The 19,417-nt window shown below is 39.8% G+C and overlaps 1 protein-coding gene across 2 annotated transcripts in view; it reads right to left on the bottom strand.

Moving 5' to 3' along the window:
- Positions 1–14,846, bottom strand: part of ZDHHC15 (zinc finger DHHC-type palmitoyltransferase 15) — a 173,531-nt gene extending 158,685 nt beyond the window's left edge. For both annotated transcript variants that reach the window (XM_055338668.1, XM_055338669.1), the window contains exon 1: positions 14,529–14,846. In XM_055338668.1, coding sequence (XP_055194643.1) covers positions 14,529–14,664 — 136 coding nt within the window. In that variant the 5' untranslated portion in view covers positions 14,665–14,846. The remainder of the gene's footprint in view (positions 1–14,528) is intronic.
- Positions 14,847–19,417: the final 4,571 nt, after the last annotated feature.

Consider the following 19,417-nt stretch of genomic DNA (forward strand, 5'->3'; position numbering starts at 1 on the left):
GGTGCTGGGAAAATTGAACAGCCCCGTGCAGAACAATGAAACTAGACCATTCTCTTACACCATACACAAAGATAAACTCAAATTGGATGAAAGATCTAAATGTGAGACAAGAATCCTTCAAAATCATAGAGGAGAACCCAGGCAACACCCTTTTTGAACTTGGCCACAGCAACTTATTGCAAGATACATCTATGAAGGCAAGGAAAACAAAAGAAAAAAATGAGCTACTGGGACTTAATCAAGATAAAAAGCTTCTGCACAGCAAAAGAAACAGTCAACAAAACTAAAGGACAACCTACAGAATAGGAGAAGATATTTGCAAATGACATATCAGATAAAGGGCTACTATCCAAGATCTATAAAGAAGTTATTAAACTCAAAGGCAATGAAACAAACAATCCAATCCTGAAATGGGCAGACGATATGAACAGAAATTTCACAGAGGAAGACATAGTCATGGTCAAAAAGCACATGAGAAAATGCTCCACATCACTTGCATACCAGGAAATACAAATCAAAACCACAGTGAGATATCACCTCACACCAGCGGGAATGGGAAAAATTAACAAGACAGGAAACAATATTGGAGAGGATGTGGGTAAAGAGGAACCCTCTTGCAATGTTGGTGGGAATGTGAACTGGTACAGCCACTCTGGAAAACTGTGTGGAGGTTCCTCAAAGAGTTAAAAAAAAAGAACTGCACTACGACCCAGCAATTGCATTACTGTGGTTTTACCCCAAAGATACAGATACAGTGAAAAGCTGAGACACCTGCGCTGCAATGTTTATAGCAGCAATGTCCACAATACCCAAACTGTGGAAAGAGCCTCGGTGTCCATCAAAAGATGCATGAATAAAGAAGATGTGGTCTACATATACAATGGAATATTAATCAGCTATTAGAAATAACAAGTACCCACTGTTTGCTTGAATGTGGATAGAATTGGAGGGTATTATGGCGAGTAAAGTAAGTCAATCGGAGAAGGACAAACATTATATGATTTCATTTATATAGAGAATATTAAAAAAATTGAAAGGGATTAGAGGGGAAAGGAGAGAAAATGAGTGGGAATTATCAGAGAGGGTGACAGAACATGAGAGACTCCTAACTCTGGGAAACTAACAAGGGGTTGTGGAAGGGGATGTGGGCAGGGGGAAGTGGTGACTGGGTGACAGGCACTGAGGAGAGCACTTGACGGGATGAGCATGGCTTTTATACAATATGTTGGCAAACCGAACTCCAATAAAAATATACAAAAAAAGAGAAGGAAATACATTAGTCGGAGAAAGATGAACTATCAGATGATTTCATTTATATGTGGAATTTAAGAAACAAAATAATGAACATGGGGAAATAAAAGAGACTAACCAAGAAACAGACTTAACTATAGAGAACAAATTATAGATGAGGGAAGGTGGAGGGGGGGATGACTGAAACAGATGATGGAGATTAAGGAGCACATTTGTTATGATGAGCACTTGGTATCATTCAGAAGTGTTGCATCACTATACTGTGCACTTGAAACTAATGTTGCACTGCATGTTAACTAACTGGAATTTAAGTAAAAACTTGAAAAAAGTGTTAGGTTGAGACTACAGAAAAACTAGGGCAGATGATCAATAGGAAAACAGAGGACAGGAGGCGGGGCAAGATGGCAGAAGAGTAGGGTCCCCAAGTCACCTGTACCCACCAACTTACCTAGATAACTTTCAAATTATCCTGAAAACGTACGAATTTGGCCTGAGATTTAAAGAGAAAACAGCTGGAATGCTACAGTGCGAAGAGTTCCCACTTCTATCTAGGTAGGAAGATGGAAAAAAAATAAAAATAAAGAAATAAAATAAAATAAATAAAGAAATAAGAAAGCATCCAAGGGGGTGGGGCTAAGTTCAGGTGAGTGCCCCCAGGACAGGAAAGCACAGGCCCAGAGAAGCAGAAACTTTACCAATCATCTTGGACGGAAATCCGCTGGCAGGATTCCAGGAGGGGCAGGGATGCCCTCAGGCTCCCAGGGGCACTAACAGAGGAACTGCACCCCGGGGTAGAGCGCGCCACTCACTACGGGCCGAGCTCCGGAAAAGGCTGGAACACACGCTGGGCAGGGCCCCAGGAGCAGCTCAGGTGGCAGATCACCGTGGAGGGCCTGCATGGCCCTGGCAGCGTGATTCCAGAAGTGCAGGCCCTGGAGCCAAGGGTGCTGGGGGACACAAACCAAGATCTGGCACTCCCCCAGGGAATTGTGGGGGACAGGAGGACACAGGGCAGTAAGGATGCTCCTGCCCTGGTGCAGCCCCGAGCTGTGCAGATTGGTGCCCCGCCCACCCCCAGAGCATGCAGAACTCTGCATACTGGGAGCTGCAGTAGTTACTGTGGGGCTGACTCCAGAGCTGGACAGCTGGCCGCCGCCACTGTTGTTCCTCCTGGTGTCACCTGGTAACTGGGATTGAGCAGGGGCATCACAGGATAAACAGCTCCCACTGAGCCATGCACCTTGCAGGGGGCTGGGCAGTTCCCCCAGGTGCACACACCTGAGAATCAGCACAGCTGGCCCCTCCGCCAGAAGACCAGCTGGAAGGACAGGAGAAAAGCAAGTTATTGACCAAGCACTGCTAGAAAGTTCCAGGGGAAGTCAAGGGATTTACAGTACATAGAATCAGAGGACACTCCCCCTTGTTTTTTGTTTTCTGTTTGTTCCCCCCCTTTCTTTCTCTCTTTTTTTCCTTTTACCAGTACAACTTGTTTTTGGCAACCTACAGAATGGGAGAAGATATTTGCAAATAACCTATCAGATAAAGGGCTAGTATCCAAGATGTATAAAGAACTTATTAAACTCAACAGCAAAGAAAGAAACAATCCAATCATGAAATGGGCAGAAGACATGAACAGAAATTTCACAGAGGAATACATATACATGGCCAAAAAGCACATGAGAAAATGCTCTGCATCACTAGCCATCAGGGAAATACAAATCAAAATCACAATGAGATACCACCTCACACCAGTGAGAATGGGGAACATTAACAAGGCAGGAAACAACAAATGTTGGAGAGGATGTGGAGAAAGGGGAACCCTCTTGCAGTGTTGGTGGGAATGTGAACTGGTGCAGCCACTCTGGAAAACTGTGTGGAGGTTCTTCAGAGAGTTAAAAATAGAACTGCCCTACTACCCATCAACTGCACTGCTGGGTATTTACCCCAAAGATACAGATGCAGTGAAACTCCGGGACACCTGCACACCAATGTTTATAGCAGCAATGCGCACAATAGCCAAACTGTGGAAGGAGCCTCTGTGTCCATCGAAAGGTAAAGAAGATGTGGTCTATGTATGCAATGGAATATTACTCAGCCATTAGAGACAACAAATACCCACCATTTGCTTCGATGTGGAGGGAGGTGGGGGGTATTATGCTGAGTGAAATAAGTCAATCGGAAAAGGACAAATATTATATGGTCTCATTCATTTGGGGAATATAAAAATTTGTGAAAGGGGATAAAGGTAAAGGAGTGAAAATATCATTGAGGGTGACAAAACATGGGACACCTGACTCTGGGAAATGAACAAGGGGTAGTGGAAGGGGAGGTGGGCTGGGGGTTGGGGCGACTGGGTGATGGGCACTGAGGGGGGCACTTTGCGGGATGAGCACTGCGTGTTATGGTATATGTTGGCAAATTGAACTCCAATAAAAAATTTTTTTAATTAGAACAAAAAGAAAACAGAGGACATGAACAACACTATAAAACAATTCATCTAACAGACATATGTAGAACACTAAACTCAATAACAAAATTAACTCAAGAACTCAATACGTTCTTCTCAAATATACATGGAACATTATACATTATACACCATATTAGACTAAAAAACAAATCTAAATAAATTTAGAAGTTTGAAATCATTCAAAGCTTCTTTTCTGATACAAAGGAATTAAACTAGAAATGAATAACAATGAAAACAATAACATTTAAAATATAAGGAAATTAGAGGAGGCAGCAAGATTGCAGAAGAGTAGGGCTCCTCGTTTCATCTGGTCCTGAAAATTTACCTAGATAACTTTCAAACCATCCTGAACACCTAAGAATTCAACCTGAGAAGTTAAGAGAGAACAGCTGGAATACTACAGAGAGAAAAGTGTTCGCTTGTTACAAGGTAGGAGTGCAGGGAAGAGAAACGGGGGGGGGTTATATCGGAAGATAAACAGCAGAGGCGGGGAGCCTTTGTAAGCTGCTACAGGAAAGTGGTACCACACACAATCGAGACCTTTAGAAATCTGTTCCTGAGAGAGTCTTCCCTGCTTGAAAAATCCTCAGTAGTGAAATAGGGCAGAATTGCAGGAGGGGCAGTGAAGTCTCAATATGCCTAGAGATACAGTAAGAATATGGGTGCCCGGGAGAAAGCTCACCTTGTGCCATAAACTGCCAACAATGATGGTATCATGGGACCCATGTTGTCGTAGGTCTCAGTAAAGAACTGGAATGCAGCAACCCTCCGGGCATCTGGGAGAGGTGGACCTGCTCCACAGTCTAGCAGCAGAACACTCTCCGCCCCAGGTTCTGGTGGCAGACAGAGCAGACTATCTTCCATTTCTTCCAGGAGAGGCGGAGCTGGGGAGCTCACAAGATGTCAAAAGCTTTCCCACCACCTGGCCCCCTTCAATTTGTAGGAACTAGTGCCCCCATTCCTGCCCATAGGAGGATCTGTGCCAGTGTGCACAAAAGACTGGATTTTGGTACCTGCTCAGAGCTCTAAGTTCTGGGGCTACAGATATGACCACGAAAACTTTTTTTCTCCTTTCACCATGGAGAGGTATGGACTCTAGGGAACAAAGACCTCACAGGACAAACAGTTCCAACTGAGCCAAACCACCTGGCAAGGAATGGGGCATTTCCGCCCAGGCACAAACACCTGAGAATCAGCTCAGCGGGCCCTTCCACCAGAAGATCAGCTGGAAAAGCAGGGGAAAGCTAGGTTACTGACTAAGCAGCACTGGAAAGCTCCAGGACTGAGGGAAAATAGTCTCTAGAACTCAAGGTTTTTTTCCTTATGATACGTTTATCTTTCAGGTTAAAATTTTGCAATATTATTTCTTTATTCCTGTCTTAACTATTTTATCAACTCTTCCTTTTTAAACTTTTTTCCTTTTTGACTTTCATATATTTACAATTACATCTCATTGATATATTCTACATTTTTCACTTCTTTCAATATATTCAATTTAATTTTTGTAGATAAACGTTATGGGATTTTTTTGGTCTTGTTTTGTTTTATAATTTTGCAATTTAGTATATTCTAACACACGGACCAAAATAAACTCAGAACCAAGTGGAGCACCGTGTTAGTCCACTCTTTGAGATGATATTTTCTCTTCCTTCCCATGCTGCCCCCTTCTTTTGACTTCTTGTTTTTGTTGCTGCTGTTGTTTCTCTCTATAAGTTTTTCTGTTTATGTAAATTAGAGATTTAGCACCTTCTAACATAAGACCAAAATACACTCAGAACCAAGAGGACCACCGTCTTGATCCACTCTGTAGGACTATATTATCTCTCCCCCACCACATCCTCCCAGTCTTTTTAAAAATTTCTACTATTTTTTTTCATTTGTTTTTCACTTTTGTGGTCTTTTTTTTCTTTTCTTTTTATTTTCTGGTCCCTGACCTATTTGGAATTGTCTTGGGTATATTTTACTTAGGTGGTGGATGGTATTTTTTAAAGATTTTATTTATTTATGAGAGACAAAGAGAGAGAGGCAGAGACACAGGCAGAGGGAGAGGCAGGCTCCATGCAGGGAGCCCAATGTGGGACTCGATCTTGGGACTCCAGGATCATGCCCTGGACTGAAGGCAGGCGCTAAAGCACTGAAACACACAGGGATCCCCCCAGTGGATGGTATTTTTTACTCTGCTTGCTCATACAGGCATTCTGCACTGCACAAAATGACTAGAAGGAAGAAATCACCACATAAGAAAGAACCAGAGGTAATATTCTCTGCCACAGATCTAATGGATGTGGATTTAAGTAACATGTCAGAGGTACAATTCAGGAGTACAACTATAGAATTACTGGTGGCTCTTAAAAAAAGCATAAAACACTCTAGAGATGCTCTTACTGCAGAATTGAGAGCTAAATTAAAATACATTAACTGAGATGCAGTCTAAACCGGATGCTCTAACAGATAGGTGAAATGAGGCACAAGAGAGAGTCACATAAAAGAAAAGTTGGAAAGGGAGGAAGCTGAGGGAAAAAAGAGAAAAACAATTAAGAGCCCATGAGGAGAGGCTCCGGGAAAAAAGTGAAGGTTTGAGAAAGAATAATGTTGATCTTTTTGGGATTCCAGAGGGTGGAGAGAGGGAGAGAGAGAGAGAAAGACTGAGAGAGAGAGAAGAACCAAAAAGTATATTTAAACAAATCATAGCCGAGACGTTCCTTACTCTGGGGAAGGAAACAGGCACTCAGATCCAGGAGGAAACCCCCCCCCGCAAAATCAACAAAAATCAATCAACACCCCAACATATAATAATGGAGCTTGCGAATCTCAAAGATAAAGAACAAAACCTAAAAGCAGCTCAAGGCAAGAGATTCTTAACTTATATGGGGAGAAATATCAGATTAACTGCAGACCTCTCCACAGAGACCTGCCAGGCCAGAAAGGGCTGGCATGATATATTTAGGGTACTAAACGAGAAAAACATGCAGCCAAGGATATATTATTATGCCAGGCTGTCATTCAGAATAGGAGAGATAAAGAGCTTCCAGGATAGGCAGAAACTGAAAGACTATGTAACCACCAAACCAGCTCTGCAAGGAATAATAAGGGGGACCCTGTAAGCAAAAAAGGGAGCCCAAAGAAATAATCTGCAGAAACAGGGACTCTGTAGGTTATACTATGACATTAAATTCACACCTTTTAATATTTATCCTGAACATGAATGGGCTAAATGATCCCATCAAAAGACACAGGGCTTCAGACTGGATAAAAAAAAAGCAAGACCCATCTATATGCTGTCTACAAGAGACTTATTTTTTTATTTTTTTTATTTTATTTTATTTTTTATTTTTTATTTTATTTTATTTTTATTTTATTTTTTATTATTTTATTAATTTATTTTATTTATTTATTTTATTTTAGATTTTATTTATTTATTTATGAGAGAGAGAGAGAGGCAGAGACACAGGCTGAGGGAGAAGCAGGCTCCATGCAGGGAGCCTGACATGGGACTTGATCCTGGGTCTCCAGGATCAGGCCCTGGGCAAAGGCAGTGCTAAACTGCTGAGACACCTGGGCTGCCCAAGGGACTCATGTTAGACCTAAGGACACCTTCAGCCTGAAAATGAGGGGGTGGAAAACCATTTAACATGCAACTTGTCCTTCAAAGAAAGCTGGAGTAGCAATCCTCATATCAGAAAAATTAGAATTTAAAACAATGACTGTACTAAGGGATTAAGAGGGACACTTCATCATACTTAGTCTATCCAAGAAGAAAACCTAACAATTATGAATATTTATGCCCCAAATGTCAGAGCAGCCAATTATATCAATCAATTAATAACCAAAGTAGGGATCCTTGGGTGGCTCAGTGGTTTAGTGCCTGCCCTCGGCCCAGGCCATGATCCTGGAGTCCCGGGATCGAGTCCCACGTCGGAGTCCCTGCATGGAGCCTGCTTCTCCCTCTGTCTATGTCTTTGCTTCTCTCTCTCTCTCTATGTCGCTCATGAATAAACAAACTCTTTAAAAAAATAACCAAAGTAAAGAGACACATAGATATTAATACATTAATAATAGATTTCAAAACTCCACTCTCAGCAAAGGACAGATCTTCTAAGCAGAAGATCACCAAATAAACAAGGGTCTTGATTGACACTGTGGATCAGATGAATTTTACAGATATATACAGAACATTCCATTCTACTGCAACTGAATACATGTTCTTCTCAAGTGCACATGGAACTCTCTCCAGAAGAGACCACATACTGGGTCACAATCAGGTCTCAATCAATACCAAAAGATTTAAATTATTTCTTGCATATTTAGACCACAATGCTTTGAAACTCAAACTCAATCACAAAAAATTTGGAAGGAACTCAAACACATGGAGGTTAAAGAGCATCTTACTAAAAGATGAATGGGTCAACCAGGATATTAGAGAAGAATTAAAAAGGTTTATCAAAACTAATGAAAATGAAAGTACAACTGCTCAAAATCCTTGGGATACAGTAAAATGGTCCTAAGAGGGAAATATATCTCAATATAAGCCTCCCTCAAAAAATTGGAAAAAATCTGAAATACACAGGCTAACCTTATACCTAAAGGAACTGGAGAAAGACAAACAAAGAAGCCTAAACCAAGCAGAAGAAGAGAGATAATAATGATTAGAGCAGAACTCAATGAAACAGAGACCAGAAGAACTGTAGAACAAATCAAAGAAACCAGGAGATGACTCTTTGAAAGGATTACTAAAATAGGTAAACCGTTAGCCAGACTTATTAAAAAGAAACAAGACTCAAATTAATAAAATCATGAATGAAAGAGGAGAGATCAGAACCAATACGAAGGAAATACAAATGATTTAAAAAACATTATGAGCAATGATATGCCAACAGATTAGGCAATCTAGAAGAAATGGATGCATTTCCAGAAACCTACAAATTACCCAAACTGAAACAAGAAGAAATAGAAAACTTGAAGAGGCCGATAACCAGTGAGGAAATTGAAGCAGTCATAAAAAACCTCCCAAGAAACAAAAGCCCAGGGCCAGATGGCTTTCCAGGGGAATTCTAAGAAACACTTAAAGAAGTAATAATACCTATTCTACTAAAACTGTTTCAAAGAAGAGAAATGGAAGGAGTACTTCCAATCTTGTTCTATGAGGTCAGAATCACCCTGATCCCAAAACCATAGAGAGAAACCACCAAAAAGGAGAATTATAGACCAATATCCCTGATGAACACACATGCAAAAATTCTCAACAAGATACTAGCCAATAGGATCCAGCAGTACATTAAGAAGATTATTCATCATGACCAAGAAGGATTTATTCCTGGGATGCAAGGCTGGTTCAACATTCATAAAGCAATCAACGTGATAGATCATATCAACAAGAGAAAAAACAAGAACCATTTAATCCTCTCAATAGATGCAGAGAAAGCATTTGACAAAATACAGCGTCCATTCCTGATCAAAACACTTCAGAGTGTAGGGATAGAGGGAACATTCCTCAGCATCTTAAAAGCCATCTATGAAAAAAGCCCACAGCAAATATCATCCTCAATGAGGAAAAACTAAGAGCCTTTCCCCTAAAATCAGGAACACAATAGGGATGTCCACTCTCACCACTGCTATTCAACATAGTTTTAGATGTCCTAGCCTCAGCAATCAGGCAACAAAAAGAAATAAAAGGCATTCAAATTGGCAAAGAAGAAGTCAAACTCTGCCTCTTCAAGGATGACATGATACTGTATTCGGAAAACACAAAAAAAACTCCACCCCAAGATTGCTCGAACTCATACAGCAATTTGGCAGTGTGGCAGGATACAAAATCAGAGCCCAGAAATCAGTGGCATTTCTATACACTAACAATGAGACCAAAGAAAGAGAAATTAAGGAATCAATCCATTTTACAATTGGACCCAATTCCATAAGATACCTAGAAATAAACCTAACCCAAGAGGTAAAGTATCTGTGCTCTAAATCCTACAGAATACTTATGAAAGAAATTGAGGAAGACACTAAGGGATGGAAAAACATTCCATCCTCTAGAATTGGAAAAATAAATATTGTGAAAATGTCTTGCTACCCAGAGTAATTTACACATTCAATGCAATCTTTATCAAAATACCATGGACTTTCTTCACAGAGTTGGAACAAATAATCCTAAGATTTGTTTGGAACAAGATAAAACCTGGAATAGCCAGAGGAATGTTGACAACGAAAACTAAAGCTGGATGCATCACGATGCCTGACCTCAAGCTCTAAAACAAAGCTGTGATCTTCAAGACAGTATGGTACTAGCACAAAAACACATAGATCAATGGAACAGAATAGAGAACCCAGAAATGGACCCTCAACTCTATGGTCAACTCATCTTCAACAAAGCAGGAAAGAATATCCACTGGGGAAAAAAGACAGTTTCTTCAACAAATTGTGTTGAGAAAATTGGACATCCACATACAGAAGAATGAAACTGGACCATTCTGTTACACCATACACAGAGATAAACTCAAAATGGTTGAAAGATCTAAGCGTGAGATAAGACTCTATCAAAATCCTAGAAGAGATGACAGGCAATAACCTCTTTGAACTAGGCCATAGCAACTTCTTGCAAGACACAGCTATGAAGGCAAGGGAAACAAAAGTAAAAACAAACTATTGGGACTTTATCAAGATAAAAAGCTTCTGCACCGCAAAGTAAAGTCAACAAATGTAAAAGACACCCTACAGAAAGGGTAAAGACAGTTGCAAATGACCTATCTGATAATGGATTAGTACCCAAAATGTATAGAACTTATAAAACTTAACACCCAGAAAACAAATAATTCAGTTAAAAATAGGCAAAAGATATAAATAGACATTTTTCCAAAAAAGACATACATATGCTTTATATTATCTCACAACAACAATGTTCTAACTGGCATATAGTAGGTGCTAAGCAAGTATTTGTGGTATGAGTGAACAACCATATAAGCAAGGCACCATGTTAGGCAACCCTGGTTGATAAAGATTAGGTAACTTGCCCCAGATCTCCTAGTCAGTAAGTGGCAGAATTCAAGCTTTATCAGACAGAATTATAAGACAACAATATCATTTTTAGCTTCAGTTCTAACATGAAATTACATATAAAGATACCAGGTTTATTTCTAGAAAGAAGTTAGGTCCTTAATATTACCTTTTGAGTCATATTAAAATTTGAATCTGTTCATTTGGTTGTGTTGTTTTCATTTCAGGCAGCCTCGATGCTCAATTCTCTAATATTTACTAAACAAGTGACTTGGGAAAATGTGATTTAACCTCTGAAAGCAACGTTTCAGAGGATTGTAAAACGAAGGTGACAGAATGAAGGCAGAGCCAGAATTGGAAGTCAAGGCTACCTTACTCTCCCAGCTTTTAAATAATGGCAACTGATACAAAATGAAAACACTGCGCAAGCCAAATAAAATACATCTGCAGGCTGCATTTGGCCTGTTATTCACTAGATTTTACTTCTTTATTGGCTGATAGAAGGCAGAGAGTTTCAACATTGTGGTGGCTAAAGCATGGACTATGGAACCATACTGCCTAGGTTGGCATCCAAGGTAGGCCATTTACTAGCTCTATGACCCTAGGCAACCTTCTTCATCTGTCTTTGCCTGTTTCTTGTCTTTAAAATGGACATGTACCTTATAAGGTTGTTATGAGGATTATGTTTATGTGGGTGTATATGTGTGTGTGCCACTTAAAACAGTGCCTGGCATATAGCAAGTGCTCTGAAAATTAAAAAAAAAAACCTCTAAGCTTCCTTTGATTATTTTCACTAATTCTAACTTGATCCATCCCTCAGTTTGCACATCTGTAAAATGGGTACCTATTTTATATGGTTATTGTGAGGATTAAGTGATTTAATATAGGGAGAACTAATATATCTGCAGTACTTAGAACATGGCCTAGAACAAATTAAGCACTATGTAAGTGTTAGGCATTATCATTATTAAGTTTTCAATTGAATGCTTGACAAAGCTCACATAAGTCAGTACTGCAAAATTGTAAAATATGCTTAGTAGTGTTTACAAGATGGCATTGATCCTAAGAAGCAAAATCCATAGTATAATAATGGAGGTGACCTTTTAATCCTTTAATCAGTCATTCAAAAGGGAAAAGTGGTGAAGTCTGAGAATAATAAAATTTTCTAATCATTGCATAGTCCACATAATATTCATCGATAAAGCTGAGGTATATTGTTGAGGTAAAGGTTGAAATAAAGGTTGAGATAAAAAGAAATACAGCCTAAATTTGCATCTATAAAGGCAACTAATGAATTTATTTATAACATCTCTCTACATTTTCCATAATAAATCTAAGGAGACGTGGATAATTCAAACTCTCATGCATAGTTAATTAGAAGAAATTTCTATATTGGAAAACAAAGCCATCTCCTGGCTCCCTACTTAATGTCCACCTAATTGGAATAAACTATTGCTGTGTCAAATATATAAGGAAGGAAGTTGTAAGAACTTCCTTAGTAGTAACTTCCTAAGTAGTAAGAAGGGTCAGCTCCTGGGGTTGGAGAAAACGGCACCTGAACTGTAATTTTTAAGATGGTAAGAACCCAGTATAAAGAAATAAAGTTATCGTGGAAGGACTTGGGAGTGCGTGGATCACCAATGGGACAAATAAGAGTCCTAATGTAAGGGGACTGGAAATATGCTGGAACTTTATACTGAATTAATGGGGATCATTGCAGGACAAAAGTTTAAAAGGTTCTAGAAGTAGAATTTCTCAGGACGCCTGGGTGGCTCAGCAGTTAAGCATCTGCCTTCGGCTCAGGGTGTGATCCTGAAGTCCCAGGATCGAGTCCCACAACAGGCTCCCTGCATGGAGCTTGCTTCTCCCTCTACCTATGTCTCTGCCTCTCTCTCTCTCTCTCTCTGTGTGTGTGTGTGTCTCACGAATAAATAAAAGAAGTGTAATTTCTAATACTGAAGTGACAATAACTATTAGTGAATCTCCTTTGAGAAGAGTTTGAAATTCTTCAATGTGAGAGGACAGAGGCAAGGGGAGTTTTCACTGTGATAAAAACAGAAGATCTGTTGTGAGGAGACAGGATATAATATGAAAACTCCATTGTGAATTTACAAGAACACTATAAAACCATTAGTGATAAGGATAGGTGACTGGGGTAATACAATTGAGGAACATAAAAGATAGGATGTTGAAGTTTGTGTCAGGAAATACTGTGGAATTCTGAGTTTGGAAGCATAAAAAATATTGTGGGAACCATTTTACAGATAAGGGGGGGATGGAATGCTCCATAATGTGACAGGACAGGGTATAAGAGGAGACTCTAGATTTATAGAAGGGGTGGTGTGATGAAATGGGACAAGAAATGAGGTTCCTGGGACGCCTGGGTGGCTCAGCAGTTGAGCGTCTGCCTTTGGCTCAGGGTGTGATCCTAGGGTCCTGGGATCGAGTCCTGCATCGGGATCCCCTCAGGGAGCCTGCTTCTCCCTCTGCCTATGTCTCTGCCTCTCTCTCTCTCTCTGTCTCTGTGTCTCTCATGAATAAATAAATAAAATCTTTAAAAAAATGAGGCTCCTATGGGACTGGGAAGGAAATATTAGAAATCCCAGTAGAAAAGGATGGTGTTTTCCTAGTTTGAGAAGACAGAGGACAAGGACAACCCTAGAGGGAAGTAAGATAAAATAATACTAATAATAGAAACCTAGAGAAACAGGATGGTAAAATGTGTGGTTAACAATAATAGAGAGATGGAAAGAAGGTGGGAGTAGTTTTCAAAAAGATAACAAGAGGGGAGTATCATTAGAAAAGTAGTGGTACTGGAGGGATATGAGAGATTCTGCAAACTCTTATGGGAGGGTAAAGAGTACACTAATGTGAGAAGACAGTGGACAAAGTATGACCATGTTGTGATAAAAGCAGGGTGCCTAGTATGAGATGTGAGAAAATAATGTGGGGACCCTAATGGAAAGGAGTGAATGATCCTCAAAGCAGGAAACTAGAAGACTAAAGGGAACCCCAGTATGATAAAATCAGGGTCTGTAATGTGAGGGGACAGGACAAGATGTATTGTAGGACTCTCATTCCATTGGAGAAGATGGCAAAATCGTAAAGCCCACAGGGAAAGAGAATAAAGGGCCCATTTTCACTTTGTGAAAAGGGGTGACTCAGTGGGGTAAAGCAAGACATACCGTGGGATCCTAAGTTGGAGAAGATATGAAGCACTTCAGCCAGTTGAGAGGATCATGGAAAAAGGATGAATTCCAGTATTGGAAAAATGAGAACCAGTAAGACAGTACAGGACATATTTTGGGATTCTTTAGTAGGAGGGAATGCAAAAATGTGGGGCTCCTAGTTGGATGCATCGATGGGATTCACAGTGTAAGCAGTTTAGCGATACAGGGTGTGTTGTTTCCTCAATTCTGTAGGGTGGGAGCCCCCAGAACGAGAACACCAGGCACAAGAGCTTGTCCTGTATGAGAAAAGGGGGTTCTGGTGGAAAGAGCCAGGAGATTCTTGTGGATAAGGCCAGGGAATAATGTAAAAAACTCTCAGTGGGAAGTGATGGCGACACTGTGGGACCCTCACTGGAAGATTGTGAAGAAATATGTGAGAAGACAGAGGTTGGAGATGCGGAGGTCGCCTGAGAGCTAAGAACAAACGAACAACCCCCTCCCCACAAGCAAACCAACAAAGAAAGAAAACAAAACAAACCCTGCAGTGTGAGGACTAAAAACGCGGGGGAGAGGGACACCAATGTGAAGGGTAGGACAGACAATTACGCTGGAGCATAATATCCCCATCTTAGGTGACCAGCTCCACTTACCCAGGCAGAGTTCAAAGACGTAGGCATAGTAGGACCAAAGCACAACGAGGACAATAACGAGCACTGGCACCCAGGAAAGTAGTCGGCGGCAGCACCGCAGCCCCCCGGCCAGAGACATCTTCCAGCCCCGCCGCATCTTTGGATCGAAGATCGACCGAGCAGGCCTGCTGGCGCTGGGTCGGAACTGCCTGGCAGGCAGCTGGGAGGCCAGAAGGCGCGCTGTGCGGCGCTCCACTGCCTAGCCTGGCGGGAACTGTCTCACCAAGCCAAAACCACCTGTAAGGCTGCAGGGCAGAGTGAGCTCGGCCCGGCACAGTAAGCATGAATCATGGCGGGGAGGAACTGGCCCAGTTGGAGCGGAAGGTGATCCGCCCGGCAGCCGAGGCTGGGCACACTCAGAGGGAGTGCAGTCCCTCCCCTTTCCTCTCCTTCCACCTCCATGCTACAGCCCTAGATGCAGAGCTGAACCCGTGCAAACGGTGAAGCAGAAGAAATTTGGGTCCGCCTATTGTGCTTTTACCGCACTGCGTTTCCCCCATCTCTTTTCTGATCTCTCTTTCTGTTTTTTGTCTCTCTGTTTCCCCACTCAACATAAACACGAGAGCACACGAACACGCTGTGCGAAAGATGACAGCCCGAGCCTCTTAAGACTAAAAGGTTACCCAACCCTATCCTCCCACTGCTGCTTGAAAAATATGCTTTAACGCATAGTGCTGCAATCACTGCTTAGGTAAGTTCATTCACAGGCGTTTCCTCCTTCCTTCTCTCTTCCCTTACCCCAAGTTTAGCTTCGTTCACTTTCAGAATAAACCTATTGGCTGAGAAAGACAAATGAAGGGGACGTGAATTCTGTGAGAAGTCATGGACAGATAACAAAGGTAGTAAAATTTAAACTGAGATTTATTTAATAGTAAATGTTTGCTAGGCAGACTACAGGGAAAGGATCATTCAGAGGAAACAGCGTTTGGAAAGGCATAGAGTCACAAAAATCCAAAAGCGTTCAAGGAACAACTAATATGGCTTGAGAGGGTGTGTGAAAAGGAGAGGCTGGGAATATATAGACTGAGAGAACAGTGTGAAGGTCCTTAAATGCCCTGCCAGGGTATGTGGACATAATCCTTTAAAACAGATTACTATGAACAGCCATTAAAGGTTTGGGACAATGGAATGACATTAGCAGAGATGTATTTTTGTAAAAGAACTGGCAGGATTTGGGAGAGGAGGATGGCCTGGAAGCAGACCAATTAGGAAGCAATTTAATTCAACAAATGTTTTTGGGATGGTTGCTTTGTGTAGGTCAACTTTGGTATAAAAAGGATGAAGAAACAAGAGGCCTATCCCCATGAAGCTCATGTCCTCATCAGGGGTTAGATGTTCAATGACACAAGTATAATAATGGAAGTATAGTAAGATTTTGACATTTATGGATTTAAAACTCACTGTTTAATGATTTATAAAGGTCTATGACATGCAGAAATTTGTGCTTTTGCTGAGACCCATATTTTATTTTTATTTATTTATTTATTTATTTACATTCTGTATTGGGAACAAGGATTTCAACAGGGTTGTGCTCTATTCTTTATTTATGGTTATATATGCAGTAATTTCCTGAAGTGATAAGAGCTTTCTTGTTTTTTTCAGATTAACTTCATGGTTATTACTAAATTAATGATGTAGTGAAACACAGACTCCTTTCAGTTGCAATATTTATTTTAATAGCCCAATTAATTATTTGAGTCCTATGGTTCAGACATCTATATTTAAATATTATTTTTCCCGATGTTTATTGTGGTATAATTGACAGATAAAAATTGTATATATTTAAGGTGTATAATGTGATCATTTGGTAGGTGTATATACATTGGGAAACAATTATGACAATCAAGCTAATTGATGCACTATTATCACATAGTTACCATTTTTTGATATTTTTACAAGAGATATATTTTACATACAACATTGTGTAAATTTAAGTTGTACATTTTTTAAAGTTTTTATTTACATTTCAGTTAGTTAACATATAGTGTAATATTAGTTTCAGGTGAACGGATATAGTGATTCGGCACCTCCATACAACACCAGATGTTCGTCACAACCAGTACACTCCTTAATCTCCATCACCTATTTAACCGGTCCACCCTCCCAACTCCATTCTGGTAACCATAAGTTTGTTCTCTCTAGTTAAGAGTCTGTTTTGTAGTTTGCCTCTCTGTCTCTCTCTCTTTATTTCCTTTGCTCTTCTGTTTTGTTTCTTAAATTCCACATACGAGTGAAACCATACAGTAGGCGTCAATTTCTGATGGACTCATTTCCCCTTGCATGATACTCTCTAGCTCCATCCATGTCATTGCAAATGGCAAGATTTCATTTTTTATAGCTGAATAATATTCCATTGTGTATATACGTATATGCACATACGTATATGCATATATACACATATACACAGATTATTGTGTGTATATATATATATATACATACACACACACACACACACACACACCACATCTTTATTCATTCGTCAGTTGATGGACACGTGGGCTGTGTCCATAATTTAGCTATTATGGATGATGCTGCTAAAAGCATTGGGGTGTATGTCTCTCACTTAGTATTTTTGTATTATTTTAGTAAACAACTACTAGTGTAATTGCTAGATCTTAGGGTATTTCTATTTTTAACTTTTTGAAGATGTGCTAATATTTTCCAGAGTGCCTATACCAGTTTGCATTCCCATCAATAGCACAAGAGGATTAGCCTTTCTCTACATCTTCACAAACACCTGTTATTTCTTGTGTTGTTGATTTTAGCCATTCTGACAGGCGTGAGGTGATAGCTCACTGTAGTTTTGACTTGCATTTTCCTTATAATAAGTGGTGTTGAACATCTTTTCATGTGTCTGTTGGCCATCTGGATGTCTTTTTTTTGGAAAAAAAATCTATGTCTTCTGCCCATTTTTAATTGGATTATTCATTTTTTGGGTGCTACATAAGTTCTTTATATATTTGGGATGCCAACCCTTTATTCACACATGCCATCACAAATGTCTTCTACCATTCTGTAGGTTGCCTTTTAGTTTTGTTGATTGTTTTCTTCGCTGTGTGGAAACTTTTTATTTTTATAAGTCCCAATAGTTTATTTTTGCTTTGTCTTCCCTTCCCTCAGGAGATATATCTAGAAAGAAGTTGCTACAGACAATGTTAAAAAAGTTACTGCCTATGTTCTCTTGTAGGATTTTTGTGGTTTCAGGTCCTACATTTAGGTCTTTTCTTAAATATTTTATTTATTTATTTATGAAAGACAGAGAGAGAGAGAGAGGCAGAGACACAGGCAGAGGGAGAAGCAGGCTCCATGCAGGTAGCCCGATGTGGGACTTGATCCCGGGTCTCCAGGATCACGCCCTGGGCTGAAGGCAGCGCTAAGCCGCTGAGCCACCCAGACTGCCCCTTACATTTAGATCTTTAATGCATTTTGAATTTATCTTTTGGTGTAATGTAAGCAAGTATGGTCCAATTTCATTCTTTTGCATGTTGTTGTTCCGTTTTCCAAACACCCTTTGTTAAAGAGACTGTTTTTTATCTAACGGATATTCTTCCCTGCTTTGTTGAAAATTAGCTGACCATATAGTTGTGGGTATATTTCTGGGTTTTCTGTTTTATAGTTCTATGTGTCTACTTTTGTGCCAGTACAATACTATTTTGATTAGTACAGCTTTGTAATATAACTTCAAGTTTGGAATAGTGATACCTCCAGTTTTTTCTTCTTCAAAATTGCTTTCACTGTTTCAGGTCTTTTGTGATTCCATACAAATTTTAGGATTGTTTTTTTCTAGCTCTGTGAAAAATGCTAGTGGTATTTTGATAGGGATTTCATTAAATGTATAGATGTGTTTGGGTAATATAGACATTTTAACATATTTGTTCTTCTGATCCATGAACATAGAATGTCTTTCCATTTCTTTATGTCATCTTCAGTTTCTTTCATCAGTGTTTTCTAGTTTTCAGAGTACAGGTGTTTCACCTCTTGGTTAGGTTTAATCCTGGGTATCTTACTATTTTGGGTGTAATTGTAAATGGGATTGATTCCTTATTTTCTCTCTCTGCTGCTTCATTATTGCTGTAGAGAAATGAAACAGATTTCTGTACGTTGATTTGGTACCATGTGACTTTACGGAATTCTTGTATCAATTCTACCAGTTTATTGTTGGACTCTTGGGTTTTCAGGATGGAGTATCATATCTAATGCAAATACTGAATGTTTGACTTCTTCTTTGCTGATTTGGATGTTTTTTAAAATTTCTTTCTGATGTCTGATTGCTGTGCTGGGACTTCCAGTACTGTTAAGTAACAGTGGTGAGAGTACACATCCCTGTATTCTTCCTGATTGTAGAGGAAAAGCTCTCAGTTTTTCTCCACTGAGTATGATGTTAGCTGTGAGTTTTTCATAGATGGTCGTTAGTATGTTGAGATATATTCCCTCTAAACCTACATTGTTGAGTGCTTTTATCATGAATGGATGTTGTATTTTAGAAAATGCTTTTGATGCATCCATAAAATAATCATGTGGTTATTGTCCTTTCTTTTATTGATGTGGTATATTACGATTTGCAAGTATTGAGCCACCCTTGTACCCCAGGAACAAATCCCACTTGATCATGGTGAATGATTTTTTAAATGCTTTGTTGGATTCAGTCTGCTAATATTTTATTGAGAATGTTTGCATTCATGTTCATCAGGGATATTGGCCTGTAGTTTTTTTGTTTAGTGATGTCTCCATTGGTTTTGGTATTAGAGCAACGCTGGCCTCATAGAAAGAAATCTTTTCCTTACTTTTCTATTTTTTTTTAATTAGTTTGAGAAGAAGAATACGTATTAACTCTTCTTTAAATGTTTGGT

Source organism: Nyctereutes procyonoides, unplaced genomic scaffold, assembly GCF_905146905.1.
Source record: "Nyctereutes procyonoides isolate TBG_1078 unplaced genomic scaffold, NYPRO_anot_genome, whole genome shotgun sequence".
NCBI classification, from domain to species: Eukaryota; Metazoa; Chordata; class Mammalia; order Carnivora; family Canidae; genus Nyctereutes; species Nyctereutes procyonoides.